This window comes from Schistocerca serialis, chromosome 9, assembly GCF_023864345.2.
Source record: "Schistocerca serialis cubense isolate TAMUIC-IGC-003099 chromosome 9, iqSchSeri2.2, whole genome shotgun sequence".
In the NCBI taxonomy this organism is placed as follows: domain Eukaryota; kingdom Metazoa; phylum Arthropoda; class Insecta; order Orthoptera; family Acrididae; genus Schistocerca; species Schistocerca serialis.
Window position 1 is genome coordinate 281,325,747 of NC_064646.1, and position 20,683 is coordinate 281,346,429.

The 20,683-nt window shown below is 43.9% G+C and overlaps 1 protein-coding gene across 1 annotated transcript in view; it reads left to right on the plus strand.

Moving 5' to 3' along the window:
- LOC126419548 (alpha-tocopherol transfer protein-like) overlaps positions 1 to 17,058 on the plus strand; it is a 36,694-nt gene extending 19,636 nt beyond the window's left edge. The window contains exons 3-6 of the mRNA XM_050086738.1: positions 5,590 to 5,848; positions 11,456 to 11,566; positions 14,031 to 14,133; positions 16,871 to 17,058. Coding sequence (XP_049942695.1) covers positions 5,590 to 5,848; positions 11,456 to 11,566; positions 14,031 to 14,133; positions 16,871 to 17,022 — 625 coding nt within the window. The 3' untranslated portion in view covers positions 17,023 to 17,058. The remainder of the gene's footprint in view (positions 1 to 5,589; positions 5,849 to 11,455; positions 11,567 to 14,030; positions 14,134 to 16,870) is intronic.
- The last annotated feature ends 3,625 nt before the right edge of the window (positions 17,059 to 20,683 follow it).

The window sequence follows — 20,683 nt, forward strand, 5'->3', positions numbered from 1 at the left end:
CCAGCAGAAGTTTTTAACCTCAGAGGAGCGTTCCTGCAACCACTCTGTAGCAATTCTGAACGTGTGGTGTGTCGCAATGTCCTGCTGGAATTGCCCAAGTCCATCGGAATGCACAATGGACATGAATGGATGCAGGTGAAGAGACATGGTGCTTATGTACGTGCCATAAGTCAGAATCGTATCTAGACGTATCGTGGATCCCATATCACTCCAACTGTACACGCCTGACACTATTACAGTGCATCTAAAAGCTTGAATAGTCGCCTGCTGACATGCCGGGTCTATGGATTCATGAGGTTGCCTCCTTACCCGTACATGTCCATCCGCTCGATACAGTTTGAAATGAGACTCGTCCGATCAGGCAACATATTTCCAGTGATCTACAGTTCAGCGTCGGTGTTCACGGGCCCAGGCGTGGAGAAAAGCTTTGTGTTGTGCAGCCATCAAGGGTACACGACTGGGCCTTCGAAAGACCAAATCGATGATATTTCGTTGAATGGTTCTCACTGACACTTATTGATGGCCCAGCATTGAAATCTTCAGCAACTTGCGGATGGGTTGCATTTTTGTCACGTTGAACGATTCTCTTCAGTCGTCATTGGTCCTGATCTTACAGGATCTTTTAGTGGACGCAGCGATGTCGGCGATTTGTTGTTTTACTAGATTCCTGATATTCACGATACACTCTGAAATGGTCGTACGGGAAAATCCCCACTTCATCGCTACCTCGGAGATGCTGTGTCCCATCGCTCGTGAACCAACTATAACATCACGTTCAAACTAACTTAAATCTCGATAACCTACCACTGTAGCAGCAGTAACCGATCTAACAACTGCGTCAGACACTTGTTGTTTTTATATAACTGTTGCCGACGGCAGCACCGTATTCTGCCTACTTACATATATCTGTATTTGAATACGCATGCCTACACTAGTTTCTTTGGCGCTTTAGTGTGTTTTATCATGAAAACATAGGAGTATTCTGAGGCAAAAAGTAAAATATCGTAAGAAATGTGAAACTGTCTCCCCTGTGTAACGAAAAGAGTCGTCGCTGGTGAGCGCCTTCTAGAATCTTCCAGCGAGAAAACTATCAAGAATTCTATTTTGCTAAGATCTGAGATATCATTATTGTATCGTGTAACCTACGAACGCAATAACATTTACGAGAGACTTCGTACACGGCAGCGTTCGGGTGCTTCTGTGGCAAAGCCAGAAGTTTAGTTCCGACAGCTCGGCCTAATGCGACTGAGAATACTATCTACTTCTCGATTTTTTTTATTTGGCGCTCTTACTGACTCTTCATCACTGCACCGTCAACCAAATCTCCAATATACTTTCAGGACAACATCTTCCTTGAAGTAGAGCAAAATATATTTGTGGGGATGCTATTAGGGAACCCAAGTTTTATCGAAGTATACTACAAAACTGTTGTCCTCACCATGCAATAAGTGCATTGTAGACTAAACTTCGTTCATGTAGTCGCAATGTCTCCGCGTTCTATTATAAGTTTTCGTCCCTGGTTACACTTTCTCAGTCGAAAACCAACCGAGGAGAGAAGAGAAAGATGTCGCTGAGGCAGAACAGTTTATGTTTTCGCCTACATCACTCTGTATTTTTCTTGCCATCAGATGCTCTCCCTGTCTTAGTATTAAAGTAAAGTTCTAAATAACAACTTTTTGTCAAAATCGTCAAACTCTGTATAGCCTTGTATTCATTTATATCCATTTCTTGGAGATCATGCTCAAATCTAGGAATCCTGTTAATGTCACTGCACTGTTAACATAGAATACAGTCGATTCGGAAATACCACAAGGTTTTGTTGTTATTTTATGAACTTGTGCTAAATTCACGTTACTCGTGGTTTCTACACTGTTGGTCAGATCAGTAAAAAAATAATCAATATACTTGGAACGTTTTTACTGAACACCTGCTTTCTTTAACCTTTAAATCTAAAGGGAGTGGAAGGGCTGACTCAATAAAGTGAACATTTCAATTCCAAAGTTTTTATTAGCTACCAAAAACAATCTCACATAAAAATTGACAGACGCCACTCAAGCAAGATTATTAACGAAACAGTCATTACATAAAATCATAAGCAAGTTAATAGATCATTAGCCAACGATCTCCCATAAACATTGATAAACGCCAGTAAGGCTGAATTTGACCATAAGCTTAACAAACAACTCTAGTTAAAACACATTATTTAAGACCCTTTCAATTTCAATATTTTAACATTATATGTAAAATAACAGTGGACTCACAGCCTTAATTTTAACACGAATACTTAGAACATATTTAATAAAACGTGACTTGGGCAATCTTGCAAATTACTAGGGAACCTTGCAGAGCGTACCACGAAATTATTCAAATGTCCATTGGCTTGTAAGATGGGCTTTAAGGGCGTATAAAGTTACAACTTTGTACAATCATAAATGTGTAACAACAGAAGTAAGACCCAAGCTTGTAAGGCCTAAGTTTTACCACGAACGATGGAGCCGACTGAGGGAAGTAATACTTAACTACGAACCAATACATGGTACCGTTTGCAACCCCACATCGAGTAGGCCACCGAAATGTGAACCCAGCAAACGCTACCGAAGAGGTACACACGAGCTCAGGCGAAGTCCACCGCCCGTAATCCAAACCTGTAATCTAATGGGAAGCTCTGCGCTTCGGTTGCCCGCTGCCTCAGCTTACTGAAACACAGACAACACCCGACAACAAGAGGGCAAAAAATTTTTCTTAACTTGAACGTTCATGATTGACAAGTAAATTAACACTACAAAATCAAGGCTAAACAACAACTAATTTTACTTGGAAGTCCTTTCTTTAGTCCTAAGTGAAACAAATGGCTCTGAGCACTATGGAACTTAACTTCTGAGGTCATCAGTCCCCTAGAACTTAGAACTACTTAAACCTAACTAACCTAAGGACATCACACACATCCATGCCCGAGGCAGAATTCTAACCTGCAACCGTAGCGGTCGCGCGGTTCCAGACTGTAGCGCCTAGAACGGCTTGGCCACTCCGCCCGGCCTAAGTGAAACAGTATCTGATAAACAAACGCTAAGAGTGGGAAATGAACTGGCTCACGAGAACCGACACGCATTAGAACTTAATGACACACATATTGGCCACCTTAAGTGGGCCTGGAAAGCTCAACACGGTAACCTTTAGAAATAAAAATTCAGATTGCCCGCAGAGGACATACTGACATGGATTAACCAATATCGTAAACATTTGCTAATAATAGCTAATGGACTAACATTCTGCAAATACATCAATATTATGCGGAAGCAGAGCACACGCTTAGCAAGAGGCATCAAATGAAATCGAACACACATAACATCACGCGTCCGGCAACGACTTACTATACCAAGAGCGATCACAATCACAGTTAAATAAGCACTCTTAGTAATTAGAGAGCTTAACTGGGCGTCTTGATGCTGGGGCGATTTTGCGAAGACGTCAGACCATCTCTTCGCAAGACCTTACCAGCGTGTCCCTCCTAGCAAGCGCGTACATCCACAGCTCACGAGGTTGCCGGAGAATGCACAGCGCTGGCCAACTCCCACCGCCTCCAGTATAGCCACGCGATAACCACCGCCCGGCTTCAGACACTCCGTTTTCGCTTCTGCCCGACAGCCAATCGCCGACTCGCGCACCGGCGACTTCCGTTCTCAAAGCATTGTTCCCCCTTACTCGCGGTCAGCACTCGCTTGTACCCGAGCCGGACCAAGCCCCAAGACAAACCTCTGTACATCGTACTCATGTCAGAGATACCATTGGCGCAGGTCCCGCCACGGCTCATACTCGATACGACAATTTTATATTGTTTACAAATGTCTTTTCGTCCTTTACGCACACCTACCAGAGTGGTATGAGACGTATGCCCTTGCGCCTGCGTCTTGCCAACCACCAAACACACGTCACGACCAAACACATGTCGCCACCAAACACACGTGAAGAGACGATATACACTACTGGCCATTAAAATTGCTACACCAAGAAGAAATGCAGATGATAAACGGGTATTCATTCGACAAATATATTATACTAGAACTGACATGTGATTACATTTTCACGCAATTTGGGTGCATAGATCCTGAGTAATCAGTACCCAGAAAAACCATCTCTGGCCATAATAACGGCCTTGATACGCCTGGGCATTGAGTCAAACAGAGCTTGGATGGCATGTACAGGTACAGCTGCCCATGCAGCTTCAACACGATACCACAGTTCATCAAGAGTAGTGACTGGCGTATTGTGACGAGCCAGTTGCGCGGCCGCCATTGACCAGACGTTTTCAGTTGGTGAGAGATCTGGAGAATGTGCTGGCCAGAGCAGCAGTCAAACATTTTCTGTATCCAGAAAGGTCCGTACAGGACCTGCAACATGCGGTCGTGCATTATCCTGCTGAAATGTAGGATTTCGCAGGGATCGAATCAAGGGTAGAGCCACGGGTCGTAACACATCTCAAATGTAACGTCCACTGTTCAAAGAGGTGGCCGAGACGTGTAACCAATGGCAACCCATACCATCACGCCGGGTGATACGTCAGTATGGCGATGACGAATGTGCGTTCACCGCGATGTCGCCAAACACGGATGCGACCATCGTGATGCTGTATTCATCCGAAAAAATGACGTTTTGCCATTCGTGCACCCAGGTTCGTCGTTGAGTACACCATCGCTGGCGCTCCTGTCTGTGATGCAGCGTCAAGGGAAACCGCAGCCATGGTCTCCGAGCTGATAGTCCATGCTGCTGCAATCGTATTCGAACTGTTCGTGCAGATGGTTGTTGTTTAGCAAACGTCCCCATCTGTTGACTTAGGGATCGAGACGTGGCTGCACGATCCGTTACAGCCATGCGGATAAGTTGCCTGTCATCTCGACTGCTAGTGATACGAGGTCGTTGGGATCCAGCACGGCGTTCCGTATTACCCTCCTGTACCCACCGATTCCATATTCTGGTAACAGTCGTTGGATCTCGACCAACGCGATCAGCCATGTCGCGATACGATAAACCGCAATCGCGATAGGCTACAATCCGGCCTTTGTCAAAGTCGGAAACGTGATGGTACGCATTTCTCCTCCTTACACGAGGCATCACAACAACGTTTCACCAGGCAACGCCGGTCAACTGCTCTTTGTGTATGAGAAATCGATTGGAGACTTTCCTCATGTCAGCACGTTGTAGGTGTCGTCACCGGCGCCAACCTTGTGTGAATGTTCTGAAAAGCTTATCATTTGCATATCACGGCATCTTCTTCCTGTCGGTTAAATTTCGCGTCTGTAGCACGTCATCGTCGTGGTGTAGCAATTTTAATGGCCAGTAGTGTAGTACAGACATACTAATCACTCAGCGAGCGGTGACCAACTGCACGTGTCAGTCTATATGTGGCAATATAGCTCTAAGGCGGCCAAAACACAGTGCTTACAGCTTCTGGACTGCAGACAGCGGGTGTGACCTTTAGGCGTCTAATTTCCTGAGGGCTACTTTCTACTGCCCGGTTGTGAAATATCCGCTATTTGGCAAAGATACCGTAATGTTCACCCACTGTATCAAATAACAATAACCCTTTTTCAGGGCCGTAGTGCAGCTGCCGGAACGAGACCCGGAGGGCAGACGTGTGACCCTGCTGCGCGCAGGCAAGCTGGCACCGGGCACCTTTCCACCGGAGGAGCAGGCCAAAGTCGACTTCATGAGTGGCGACGCCACCTTGTGGGAGGACGACGCCACCGTCATATGCGGCGAGGTGCTCATCCAGGATATGCAGGGCGCCACCATGGCGCACTTCACCGCCATGTCGCCCTGGCTGATGCGGCGCATCATGACCTGCTACCAGGTAAACAAAGAAAAACCAACAGCAGCCGCTACTACGTACACCTACGGTCGAAGCTTATTTTGTGGAAAAACCACGAGGTTCGAAACAAACCGAACTTCTTGCATCAGAATATAGGGATATCTATATACTATCTAGAGGCAACGGCCTTGACGCAGTGGATACGCCGGTTCCCGGGAGATCACCGAACTTAAGCGCTGTCAGGCGTGGCCGGCACTTGGATGGGTGACCATCGAGGCCGCCATGTGATGCCAATTGAGGAGCTACTCGACCGAATAGTAGCGGCTCCGGTCAAATAAAACCATCATAACGACCGGGAGAGCGGTGTGCTGACCACACGCCCCTCCTATCCGCATCCTCAACTGAGGATGACACGGCGGTCAGATGGTCCCGATGGGCCACTTGTGGCCTGAAGACGGAGTGCTTTATACACTATCTAGGGATATCTATACACTAGGTCATGGGATACCTCCTAAATTCGAGTCGGACCTCCTTTTTCCCGGCACAATACAGCAGCTTGATGTGGCATGGACTCAAGAAGTCGTTGGAAGTCCCGTATAGAATTATTGAGCGATACTGTCTCTATAGACGTCCACAATTGTGGTAGTGTTGCCGGTGCAGGATTTTTTGCACGAAAAGACCGCCCGATTATATCCTATAAAAAATGTTCGATGGGATTCATGCCACGCGATTTGGGTTGCCAAATCGTTCGCTCAAGTTGTTCACAGTGTTCTTCAAACCAATGATGAAAAACTGTCGCCCAGAAACTTGGCGCACTGACATCCATAAGAATTCCATTGCTGTTAGGGAACATCAGGCCCATGAATGCCTCCAAATGGTCTCCACCTAGTTGAACGTAATCATTTTCCGTCAATGGTCCCTTCAGTTGGACGAGAGGATCCAGTCCATTCCACAGAAGAACAGCGTACACCAATACCGAGCCACTACCAGCTTGCAGTGCCTTGTTGACAACTTGGGTCCATGGCTTCGTGCGGTCTGTGCCACTCTCGAACGCAGCCACCAGCTCCTAACAACTGGAATACAGACCCATCTGACCAGGCCACGGTTTTTCTATCGTCTACGGTTCAGCTGGTATTATCACGAGCACGGGACACGCGCTGCAGGCGATGCCGTGGTGTTCCCAAAGGCACTCGCGTCACTCCTCTGCTGCTGTCGCCCATTAACGCCAGGTTTCGCAGTACTGTCCTAACGGATACGTTCGTCGTACGTTCAACATGGATTTATGCTGCCACGCAATCTTGCCTCTCTGTTAACATTAACAACTCTACGCACACGCTGCTGGTCGCAGTGGTTAAGTGAAGGTCGTCGACGACTGCGTTGAGGGCATCTTCAAGCTAGCTCTTGGCATTCGTTTTAGCACTTCTTGTTTCTTTGGTAACTTGAAGAGCGAGTCTTTCAGCTTCATGCACCCTTTGTCTGTAACGCGCAAGCAATTGATCTTCCACATTAGAGCCATATTTTATGCCTAAATTTCTCTGCAATTCCTACCTTCCCATCACTCCAACATTGAAACATATCACTGCATCTAGTACACTAACTTTTAATGTATTTAGTCCTACAAAAACATTCAAGGGTAATCTTTCCCATATGCAATGGTTGAAACTTTCATTTGTATTTTGAGTGCCCCAATGAAGACATTTACTAAGCAAAACAGGGCACTCAGGTCTCTAAAATTTTTTGTTTCATTCATAACAGTCTTAGGAAGAGAATGCTTAGGATGGTATATTTGACCACTTTATTTTGCTCACCAAGAATCTGCTCCTTTAGGACGAAGTCCGTGAACAAGGTGGTCATCTGTGAACAACTTACGAAAGTAGGTGGCCCATATAGCTTTTCTCATTGCTGTAACATCATTCAGAGATGCAGTTCGTCTAGTGGCCAGTCCATAATAACTCTGAAGAAGATCTGTTTCAGTCTCTACCAAACTGCCTCGGCCAGACAGAGATTTTCTGTACGATAGCAACTTTCCTTTCATTTCTCTTCGTAGCTTCCTCAATCTAGCACCCATCCTCTTTTGCACATATTCACAACACTTCGGTTTTGTTACCAAGGTATCACCATAAACATTGAAATCATATTTATTGAAAGCTTTAGAGTCCCCATCGCCTAGGTACTTCGTGTATCTAACGTCATAAACGGGCACCGATCTCTGAAATATTTTCGAGCTCCATCACACTCCATACCTCCACTGTAACGATCATAATTCTTAGAACACTGATGTTCAATATGTCCTTCAGTGTTACCATGGCAGGTATGGCAGTACTTAGATAAGCACTCAACATCAACAACTTTTCCATTCTCAAGAGAAGTAGCACTTACAACACAATTCAAGGAACGATGTCCTCGACGTTGCCATGTCCCATCAAATGTAACAGCGATGTCCCTGGTTCCACCAATATTTACAGTTTCTTCTACTACACGTTTTATAGATGTTTTAGACACAACCGTCAAGGCACATAAGAGTGTTTTTATGTACTTGCTGGACCTGCTGGGGGGGGGGGGGGGGGGGAGGAGGAAGGTCCATCAAACCACAAAAGTTTGAGCAGCCGTTTTTCCTTTTCCTATTGCAAGCATTGCATACACTAACTTCAAATTCACATCACATGAATTATGCACAATGTTCGAAGTCATCTTCGAGGTAAATTTATTGCAGGATCTACACAGAACAACTAATTTTGACACTAAACCCTTCCTGCTTGCTACGGTCGCAGGTTCGAATCTTGCCTCGGGCATGGATGTGTGTGACGTCCATAGGTTAGTTAGGTTTAAGTAGTTCTACGTTCTAGGAGACTGATGACCTCAGAAGTTAAGTCCCATAGTGCTCAGAGCCATTTGAACCATTCCTGCAACTTTATTGTTCAGTTATTTCCAGACAGCCTACACCATCACATTGTGTACATTTCGCCACTTCCATAATCATAGAAGATGAGATGCCCACATCAACAATAACAAATCCACTACAAACAGCGTCATTGTTACCACAAAAATTCGAATCACCAGGAGGTGTGCCACGTGGGAGTTTCTTCCCTGAAGAACTGATACATAGGTTACTTTCAACAGTGTGGCTTGCTTTGTTTGTGAACTGGTTATCACGGAATTTCCTTTTACTGAATTTATTGACGCATGGCATATTTATTGCATACTAAAGGATATGTACTTCCGCAAATATATGTAACACTTTGGCAACAAATATTTATTAATACGTGAACAAACTGTTTCGGTGAAACAAAAGTAAAAAGTAGCAAAGATAATAATTTGCAGACACTGGAAACCTGCACTGTTAGGAAGATACACAATATATCATACGCATAATCGCTGAAAACAGAAAATTCACAGTTCTTTTCGAAATAATACTGGTTTCTGTAACAGAAATAAAGGCAGCGTGGTGGCATACATGACCGTAACTTTATAATTTGGTATATATCAATCATTTTCCATTTGAAACCCTATAATGTATATATCAAAGTAATTAGGAAAGACTATAGAAGTTAATAAAGCTATAAAAAATTTCGATTTTTCCATCATTTATAAGTACCCTGTATCCTTAACAGAAGTTCCATGCTGCCAAGGAAAAGTCACTAGTTTTTAAACAAGAGAAGTCCGATCACCATCTCCAGGTTAGACAATGCCCCCGTCTCCTGGACACTGGAAACGGACCCCAGAAGACCAGCCCAGGAGCTGCCAGTAATGACATGTTAGAAGATTCACAATACAGCTGTACTAAAGGACAACAGACATACAGACAGACATAGCATGAGAGGGAGAGAGTGCTCTGTCACCAAAAGAATAGTTTGACGTGTCACGTAACAAGGCTGTTGTATTTTGTACTGGCTGCTGGCTTGTCAAAAAATGGTTCAAATGGCTCTGAGCACTATGCGACTCAACTTCTGAGGTCATCAGTCGCCTAGAACTTAGAACTAATTAAACCTAAGTAACCTAAGGACGTCACACACATCCATGCCCGAGGCAGGATTCGAGCCTGCGACCGTAGCGGTCGCTTGGCTCCAGACTGTAGCGCCTAGAACCGCACTGCCACTCCGGCCGGCTTGCGGGCTTGACAGTCGAGGGCCAAGTAGGCAAGCAAATGCATGGCGTCTAGCGTGCACAACACGCACTCTTGGGGATTATGCATATCACCATACGAACACCAATACGAAAGTGAGTGTTTAATGTTCTATTTACAACCTGCAGCATACGCTCCGTACAGACACAGTGGAATGATGCTATTGGCTGCTGTGTCATGTGTTACACTGCCTTTTGGTACCTCCCACGTCCCCACCTTCATCTGTGTTCGCCACTGCTGTAAACGTGAGCTACAACCTGCCGTGGTTTTTGTCTTGTAACTCATTCCTTCATTCCAACCTGTTCACGTGTCTTTCTAATTGGCTCTGCTCGAGTTGTGGAAATTATTGGTCGATGTGGTTTCTTTTCTATTTTACTTTCATCCATTATATTTTTTTAGTTCCCAATTATAATTTGCCACTCTTTTCAGGATTTACATGTAATTTTATTCGTGAGTCAGCAGTATTTCGTTGCTGTTGCGACGAATTGTTTGCCCACTCCCAAGGACCCCAGCTTACCAGCTGTGTTGTTGGTTATTTAAACCCATAAATCTGTAATAGCACCAAGGTGAGAAGTGACCTGTCGACTATCATTGGAATATGACTGAGACATGGTTTTATAGTTTTAGAAATGTAAATAGCAACGAAAAATGATGGCATAATTCTGTATGTTGTCCATTAATACAATTGTCGTACCTATCGCGCATGAGTCTGGAAGATGTCTTCGCATCAAAACTAACTTCGCGATCTGAGCAACGGGGATTGCTTCATACTAATTGATAGTTGCTCCAGTCTCTGGATACGGCGTTATTGGACGGTGGTAATGGAGTATAATGTTCTGCACACTGCTTTCCCAGCCACTAATTTTCTATTTCAAACGATACCTTACTTCTGATCACCAGTTCCCATCAACACCTTTCCTGTGCATCTCAGTACTCTTACATGTTGCAAGTTTCTGTCATCTAACAAGGTTGTTCCAAAATATTATTTCGCTTAGTCTAAAAAAATAAAAATACTCAACAAGAAAGATCAGCGCCTACCCAGGGTTAGCATTCCACCTCTCAAGGATCGCCGCTCATGTCGACTAATACTATACTTCATACCTATTTCCGTTTGTAGCATGATACAGGTCTGTACTTCAGTAACTTCTTGCCATCCGCGCTGCAAACACAGCCACACCAAGATGGCTCAGCATTCCATGAGAACCACTACACGACGTCCCAACGATTACTTCTCTCAATACTACCACATCCGTCTGTGTCTCTCTGTTGGTAATTCGTTCCAGTTCGATGCAATACGAAATCAAAGGACAGTGACAGTTCATGAGACTCAAAACCACACAAAGTTTAAATATTGTTTCCCACCGAAATTGTCGCTCTTGCTTTATGAAGTGTTGGAAAACAGTAAATAACAAGTCGAATGGAACGGGTTGATGAGTTTTCAAAGTTTAACTCTTGGTTAGCTCGTCAAGAGGTGAGTTTCGCTTCGTCTCCATGTGGTGAAATTTCTTTCTTTTCTCTTCTTACAGGAAGCATATCCGCTTCGGCCTCAAGGCTTCCACATTATCAACAGCAATCCTGGCCTCGAGAAAATATTCTCGTTTTTCGAGGGTTTCCTTAAAGAGAAGTTCAAGAAAAGGGTATGTACTCAAATATATGTAAGTGTCGTTTGTAATTTAAAATATGAATCCTCAGTACCATTAACATGCACTCTAGAAACATTTCTGGCGCAGAATCAGGTCAAATACTTCTTTACATAACATGTTTCAATCTGGATTTAATGGATACCCTAGAAAAAGTGCACATAAAGCAAAGAGTGTCTTCAATATTACTTATTATTCTAAACATGTCTCGTTTTCTGAATTCATAAGCTTTAAATACGTACAATTAATAATTAAACTTACTTTCGTTTCTAACATTTATTGGTTAGATGGAAATTCTGGCTGTAGCACATTCTTTGAAATTATAAGTGCAAGAGGGGTAAAATACAGGGAGTGAATGGTTATCAGAATAGAAAACTAGAGAGTAGCTACAAGAGTCGTAGGACTTGAAAGGGAGGCAAAAGATGAGGAAAGAGTGATACAGACATGCAGCCTATTCCGACATTATTCGACACTGAAAAAGCACTAAAGGAAAGCAAACAGAAATTTATAATTGTAATTAAAATTCAAGGAGAAGAAGTGAAAAAGGTATTGTTTGCTGATGGCATTGTAATTCTGTCACAGACGGCAGAGGACTTGGAAGTGCAGTTGAACGGAATTGATGATGCCTTGAAATTACAATGATTTCTTGACAGTATTAGAAAGTTTCAAGGGTTATGGAGAAGGATAAATGTATCACTTTGAGGTGAGAGACCATGATTCGGAGACGAACGAGTCGATTGTTGTAAACGAAAATAGTTCTGATATCTCTGACAGTGCAATACGTCATCAGTATTGCTTTGCAAAGATTATAGGGTAGGTAACTTACAGACGTGCTAGTATGGACCATAATAAGGAAAAATGTCCAGTAAACGTGATCTCTGAAATGCATACTTTAAGAACTACAGGGACTTGTTCAGTAGAAGAGATGTGTTTCACAGTATCGTAGATGAAAAAGTGCCCGTAGCTCTTAAGGTATTCATGCTATAGCTCATTTTTACCAGACATTTTTTCTTCTTTTGTTCCGTATTACCACCTCTGTAAGCTACCCTACAACAGTTCCGGTACATACACTGAGATAAAGGAAGTCATGGGATAGCGATATGCACATATACTGATGGCGGTAGTACAGCGTACACAAGCTATAAAAGAGCAGTGTATTGGCGGAACTGTCATTTGTACTCACGTGATTCATGTCAAAATATGCCAACGTGATTACAGCAGCACGAAGGGAACTAACAGACTTTGAACGCGGCATGGTAGTTGGAGCTAGACACGTGGGCCATTCCATTTCGGAATTCGTTAGGGAATTCAGTATTCCGAGATCACAGTGTCAAGATTGTGCCGAAAATACCAAATTTCAGACGTTACATCTCACAACACATAATGCAGTGACGGGCGGGATTTGAGGCGTCAGAAAGGGCACTCGGTCAGCAATTGCCAGAGACACAACCAAAACCGATACATAACAACACCGACCCCGTTAGTAACGGGAAAAGGTAGTAGTAACAGAAGAAGGAGAACCTTCTCATTTTTCTTGGAAAATGAGACACTTAAAGTAGTAGATGAGAATAAATGAGAACGTTCGAAGTACTACGGAAGATATTAAACGTTGAGTGGGAACAATACGAAAACTTTTTCTTGATAGAAATTTTTTAGCATCTAACACAAATTTTAGTTACTAACTTCCGGCACACTCGACTAATTGCAGGTCAGCAACTTCTGTTAATCAGTACAACGAAAAACATGCCAAAACTAAAAAATTTCGTGTTTTTATAACTTGATGACTAGCTTCGGGCCTAGCCTATTTTCGAATCAATCAGAAAGTCAAAATGGCATTTCCAAAAGTACAAGAAACATATCAAAATTATACGTGTATTGAAGTGAATATGGACAGTTATAGCGCTTGTAGAGTTATCTGGAGGCCAAAATTGGGCGAGCAACAGCATAGACAAGAAGAGAATAGTAGCTTTTGAAATGTGATATTACAATAAATGTTGAAGATTGAATAGGTTGTTCGAATAACTAATAAGATGCCCAGAATCTAATTAGGGAGAAAAGAGGATTATGGTAAAATCTGACTGAAAGAAATAATCGTTTGATAGGAAACACTCTGAGGCGTCAGTAAACAATAAGTTTGCTAATGGAAGGAAATGGAGGCAGTTGCAGGAGGTTGGGGAACTGCTATAGAGGGTAATTAAAGTTTGGGTACAGTAAGTGAGGGTGTAGCTTGCCGTAATTATGGAGAAATGAAGAGGCTTACGCAGGATAGACTAGCGTGGAGAGCTGCTTCATATCAGTCTTGGGACTGAAAAACGCAACGGAAAGTTATGCAACAAGAAGGAAGTGTGTATAGCGAACGGTATTGTTATTAGAACACGTCTCAATAGTATGTTATGCGTTAGAGCACCTCTTAATGCTTAGAAAATAATACGTTGTTATGTTTACGTTTTATGTATTTCAGATGTTCATCCATCCCAATCTGGAGTCTCTTTATAAGCACGTCCCCAAGAAGATTTTGCCAGAGGAGTACGGAGGAGAAGCAGGACCTATTGAAAAATTGCAAAGTAAGTGCAAATCATTGTCAGCGATTTTTACGTCATCCAAAGTGTGCAACGTTATGTACTCTCATAAGCCCTGAAACAGGCTTTTAGGAGTTATAGAGGGGACTTGGTAGATAAATTCTCCTAAGGAACGCATGACCGGAAATGTGCTGATCGGACTAAAGTTTGAAAATCAGCTCACTTTCAAATCCCACGCTTCGTGGTACAACACAGCGGAAGCAAAGAGCTCTGACCTGTGTGCTTTACTGGAGCCCATGGCATGGGCAATGTTTCAGGTACTCGCCTTTAAGTACTCTCCTACGTGACGAACGACGCTCTCTTCCAGACGAGAGAGCGGCGCGTCAGTGCAGCAGCACAGTCAGCCATTCTCGTTGCAAAACGTGCCATTTTCCCGTTTCTGTAAGAGGATGAAAATGGTATGTGACGTCATAATAGAACTGACGACAGCTGCCTCTTCTCAGTTTATGTGTGTACCGTGCAGCAGGAAATTTGAAAATGAACTGATCTTCTAACCTATATTACATCCGAACTGTACGTTTCTACTAACTCCCCTTTACAACCCCTATGAGTCCGGTAACAGGAATTGTGAAATACCCTGCAAAATATATTAGGGCAGCAGTATGTAAGATCAGGTAATAAATAACTGACTATTCGTTTACTTTAACAGCATCACTACATTGGCTACTGATCTTGACATACATGGAGATTAACCTGCCATGAGTTTTATGCAACCCGCAATGCCTTCAAAAACCACTAGTGAGTTTTTCATATTTTCTCGCTCGCTATGTGCAGACTATCAGTCCTACACAAAAAATGAATAAGACCATTTTGCAGTTAATGTAGTTAAATTTTGTACTCGGATTCGTTTTCGCTGGAGGTTTTTGAGTTTGAACGTCACTTTTTCCTGTTTCTCTTGACTAATTCGAAAACTAGAGCCTCCGGCGAAAACGTATCCCAGTACAAACTTTAACCACATTTAAAATCCTGCAGAAAGATCCCCCACATTTTTTCTCTAGGACAATAGTTTGTGTGTAGACACTGAGAGAATATGATAATTTCGTGTGTGGGTTCAAATGGCTCTGAGCACTATGGGACTCAACTGCTGAGGTCATTAGTCCCCTAGAACTTAGAACTAGTTAAACCTAACTAACCTAAGGACATCACAAACATCCATGCCCGAGGCAGGATTCGAACCTGCGACCGTAGCGGTCTTGCGGTTCCAGACTGCAGCGCCTTTAACCGCACGGTTCGTGTGTGGGTTTTGAAGGCATTACGGCTTGCATAAAACCCATAGGGAGGGGAAGCTGAATCACTCTGTATTAATATAGAGAAAAAACGGCTTCAAGACCATCATCTCAACATTCTTCAAATCGTTTTAAATTGAACTAGAACAAATCGGAAGCAGCTATTATGTGACGATTTATTAAGGACCAGATCCGCTGCGTTAAAGCAACAACTTGAGGTTGTTAGTAGTGTCACATAGATAAGAACACAGAGACACTCTCAACGTCGTTGTCACGTAATCCAACCGCATGAAGAGAGGAAGTCGTCAACAAACAATCAGCGGCAGAGCATTGAGACGAACAGCGCGGGGAATGAGGAACCTGTTGTTGGTTATCACAAGAATAAAGTACTGACACTATTAACAAGCTGAAGGTACTGCCTTGTCGTAGCGAAACCGATCGTTAATAAATCATGCAATAATAGCTCTCTGCGGTCTATTCAAGTTCAGTTTTCCATGAATTTCAACAGCTATGGTTGCCCATACTATAAAGTTCCATATTTCTCAAATGTAGTGAACTTGAAATTTTAAACATGTATATGAGCCTCTGTCAAATACAAGCAATCATACGCTTGGTTTCATCATTCCTAAACAATGTAGAAGTAACACTTGCAGAAAGACGAATTCCGCTTGTAATTTGACTGCCGTTCAGAGTGTCTTGAAATGACATCTTCTTTCGTTATGGCAGTACAGTGTGGCTCAGTTTGGCCTCGATAGTCTGGCCTTCAGCAGATATTCAAGAGCGTATAATTTTTATATGATGTGTAACAGACAACAGCCTGGAGGGTGGTGTGCTCACCCCACGCTCCTCCATATCGCGTCCAAAAGAAGCCATTGGCAGAGGACGACATGACGGTAGGTCGGTCTCGAGTGGCCCGTTTGAGGCCAGAATAGTGGAAGTAGGAAAAAAGAAAAGAAATATGAATATCTTAGTATCCGTGTCTCAATCTCGTTTGGGTAATGCGACTTACGCATTTCAAAAACATATGACGTTGCGTGACATTTCGACTCGTCTTATGTTACTAAGGGGGAGAAATAGCACAAATACAGAAGCATAATAAAGTATCCAGAATGACATTTTCATTCTGCAGTGGAGTGTGTGATGATATGAAACTTCTTGGCAGATTAGAACTGTGTGCCGGACCGAGACTCGAACTCGGGGACCTTAGTTCGAGTCTCGGTCCGGCACACAGTTTTAATCTGCAAGGAAATTTCATAATAAAGTAATATTAGACTATGTGTAGACGTACCCCTATCCCTGTCTGTTAAGAAAAGGGAACAACCAAGAACAAAGGAAGAGAATTTAGCTGTGCCGACGTGTACTTTATAACATTAGTGTAGGAATCACTGTAGAATGAGTTGCCAAATGACTGGAAATTCGTAACATCAGACATTCCTAATTCCCTTAAACTTAGTTGTCCACATGGGATGTGTTTTACTATGTCACTCTGTTTGCAGATACGTGGAAAGAGCGCGTTGAGAGGAATGCGGCGTTCTTCAAGGAGGACGAGAAGTACGGGGTGGACGAGTCGAAGCGGCCCGGCAAACCCAAGACGCACACCGACCTGTTCGGCGTGGAGGGCTCCTTCCGACAGCTCTCCGTGGACTGAGCACGATTCTCTGCCGACCTATTGTCTTTACTCTTGTCAAAGGCCATTCTTAGTGGTACTACTGTTATATGCTCCTACTGTAAAATACTACCGATGAATTTGAGAATAAAATTACTTTGCTTTCAAATTCTGGCACTACATCTCTCATCTAATCGCCTTAACATGTGTCATTTAGGGCACAAAAAACACAACACGTAATACATGATGTGTAACCATCAATTTAACACACAAAGGAATTAAAAACATTAGCTGGCAGTCAGCACTGATTTACGCTGATGAGCCATAATATTATGACCACCTGGTTAATAGTTTGTTTGTCCGCCTTTTGCGTATTGGGGATCCGACAGTTTGTTGGTAAGTTTGTGGAGGTATGTGGCATTAGATATCTGCGTACAGGTCAAGTAATCCGCGTAAATAATGGGCCGCTGATGGTGCACGATAGTGACCCAGATGGCTCCCAAAGGACTTACATCAGGTGAATTTGGTCGCCGAGACATCGAGTGAGTTCACTATAACGCTCCTCGAACCAGTGTGGTACGGTTCTGGCTCCGAGACACGGACAACTGTACTGCTGGACTATCACATCACCGTCGGGGTATATATGAAGGAATGCAGGTGGTTCGCAGCTGTCAGCGTGTCTTCCATTACTTTCACAGGTCTCATGCAAACACAGGAGAATTTTTCCATAGCCTAATACTGTTCCCACAGGCCTGCGTCTGTGGCGCGCACCACGTTTCGGACCGCCGTTCACCTAGATGACGGAGTTCGTGGAGATGACCATCGACCTACTGCAGCAAAAATATGATTCGCCAGAAGAGCCGTCATGTTTTCCTTGACCCAAGGTCGAGTACCGTTGGTCCCGTGCACACTGCAAGCCTAATTAACCATGGGTCACCATGTGAACACGAAGGAGTAGCCTGCTACGGAGCATCATATTCAACAATGTATCATGAATAGACACACTTGTCCGTGCACCAGCATTGTGCTCTTTCGGCAGAGATGCGACAAATTCCCATTTATCCTTCTTTACAGAGCAGACAAGCCTCTGAAATCCGCGTTCTGTAAAGAGTAGTGGACGTCCAACCATTTAGCGCCTGTTGGTAGTTTCACTGTCCTTCTACCTCTTTCCGTAGATACTCACGAGAGTAGCACGTGGACATACGATCAGCTTCGTGGTTTTCGAAATACTCGTTTAGAGGCTCTGCATAATGATAATCTGCACTTTTTCGTAGTCGATTTTCCCATTGGCATCCCATGTCTTCGCTAAGGTGATCCCTCACCCGTGTCTGCCTCGCTTACATACTTATGTTACCGCGTCACGTCCCACAACGCCACCATGCGTCATCTATCGTCGCGGTGGGCAGTGGTCATAAAGTTTTGGCTGATCGTTGTATATCAATGGGTCAAGTTGAAAATTTGTGCTGGATCGGGATTCTAACCCAGGTCTCCTGCTTACTAAGAAAGATGCGCTGATCGCTATGCCATCTGGACACAGTGGCCACCATAACCGCACCGACTTCTAATCAAGCTGCGGGCCTATGGGGTATCGTCTCAGTTGTGCGACTGGATTCGTGATTTCCTGTCAGAAAGGCCGCAGTTCATAGTAACAGACTGCAAATCATCGAGTAAACCTGAAGTGATATCAGGTGTTCCCCAGGGAAGCGTCCTGGGACCTCTGCTGTTCCTGATCTATGTAAATGACCTGGGTGACAATCTGAGCAGTTCTCTTAGGTTGTTCGTAGATGATGCTGTAATTTAGCGTCTAGTAAGGTCATCCGAAGACCAGTATCAGTTGCAAAGCGATTTAGAAAAGATTGCTGTATGGTGTGGCAGGTGGCAGTTGACGCTAAATAACGAAAAGTGTCAGGTGATCCACATGAGTTCCAAAAGAAACACGTTGGAATTCGATTACTCGATAAATAGTACAATTCTCAAGACTGTTAATTCAACTAAGTACCTGGGTGTTAAAATTACGAACAACTTCAGTTGGAAAGACCACACAGATAATACTGTGGGGAAGGCGAGCCAAAGGCTGCGTTTCATTGGCAGGACACTTAGAAGCTGCAACAAGTCCACTAAAGAGACAGCTTACACTACACTCGTTCGTCCTCTGTTACAATATTGCTGCGCGGGATTGACGGAAGACATCGAAAGGGTGCAAAAAAGGGCAACTCGTTTTGTATTATCACGTAATAGGGGAGAGAGTGTGGCAGATATGATACGCGAGTTGGGATGGAAGTCATTAAAGCAAAGACGTTTTTCGTCGCGGCGAGATCTATTTACGAAATTTCAGTCACCAACTTTCTCTTCCGAATGCGAAAATATTTTGTTGAGCCCAACCTACATAGGTAGGAATGATCATCAAAATAAAATAAGAGAAATCAGAGCTCGAACAGAAAGGTTTAGGTGTTCGTTTTTTCCCGCGCGCTGTTCGGGAGTGGAATGGTTCAAATGGTTCAAATGGCTCTGAGCACTATGGGACTCAACTGCTGTGGTCATCAGTCCCCTAGAACTTAGAACTACTTAAACCTAACTAACCTAAGGACATCACACACATCCATGCCCGAGGCAGGATTCGAACCTGTGACCGTAGCAGTCGCACGGTTCCGGACTGCGCGCCTAGAACCGCGAGACCACCGCGGCCGGCCGGGAGTGGAATGGTAGAGAAATAGTATGATTGTGGTTCGATGAACTCTCTGCCAAGCACTTAAATGTGAATTGCACAGTAGTCATGTAGATGTAGATGTAGACTACCATACCACGCCTCTCGTCAGACCCAAATTCTCTGCTTGTACCAAAAACTACTGGTGCGGTGTCCCTGCTCATTAGCCTCATTACTCGCGGCATCTCGCCAACTCCCTTAAGAATTCGAGCATTTTGTGCATCTACACTGAAGGGATCATTGGCCGTCAAGGCCTTAGTTAAATATATGTGTCCGAAACAACAAGCACCAATTATATGCTATCAATTTAATCAGTGTATAGTATTTTTTCTTAGGGACGTTAATGGTAAGTTACTTTGCAAACGAACAGTGAAATGTCGATCCCTTGTTGCTTAAGCCTTGATCCTTTATCTCTGATCAATTTGGGGAAAAAAAGAAAAACAGTGCACATGAAGTAATAATGAGCCGGCCGGTGTGGCCGTGCGGTTCTAGGCGCTTCAGTCTGGAACCGCGTGACCGCTACGGTCGCAGGTTCGAATCCTGCCTTGGGCATGGATGTGAGTGATGTCCTTAGGTTAGTTAGGATTAAGTAGTTCTAAGTTCTAGGGGACTGATGACCACAGATATTAAGTCTCATAGTGCTCATACCCATTTGACCCACTTTTCGAAGTAATAACGTTTTCCCGCTCTCGTAGTACTTAACTGTTCAAATGTGTGTGAAATCTTATGGAACTTCACTGCTAAGGTCATCAGTCCCTAAGCTTGCACACTACTTAACCTAAATTATCTTAAGGACAAACACACACAACCATGCCCGAGGGAGGACTCGAACCTCCGCCGGGACCAGCCGCACAGTCCATGACTCCAGCGCCCGAGACCGCTGGGCTAATCCCGCGCGGCAGTACTGTTGTACCTTGTACTGTTACCATCTCAATCGCAGGTGTTTGTAGGATCTTTCTGTGATTAATGTTATCAGTATTTTGCGGAGTAAACATGTCC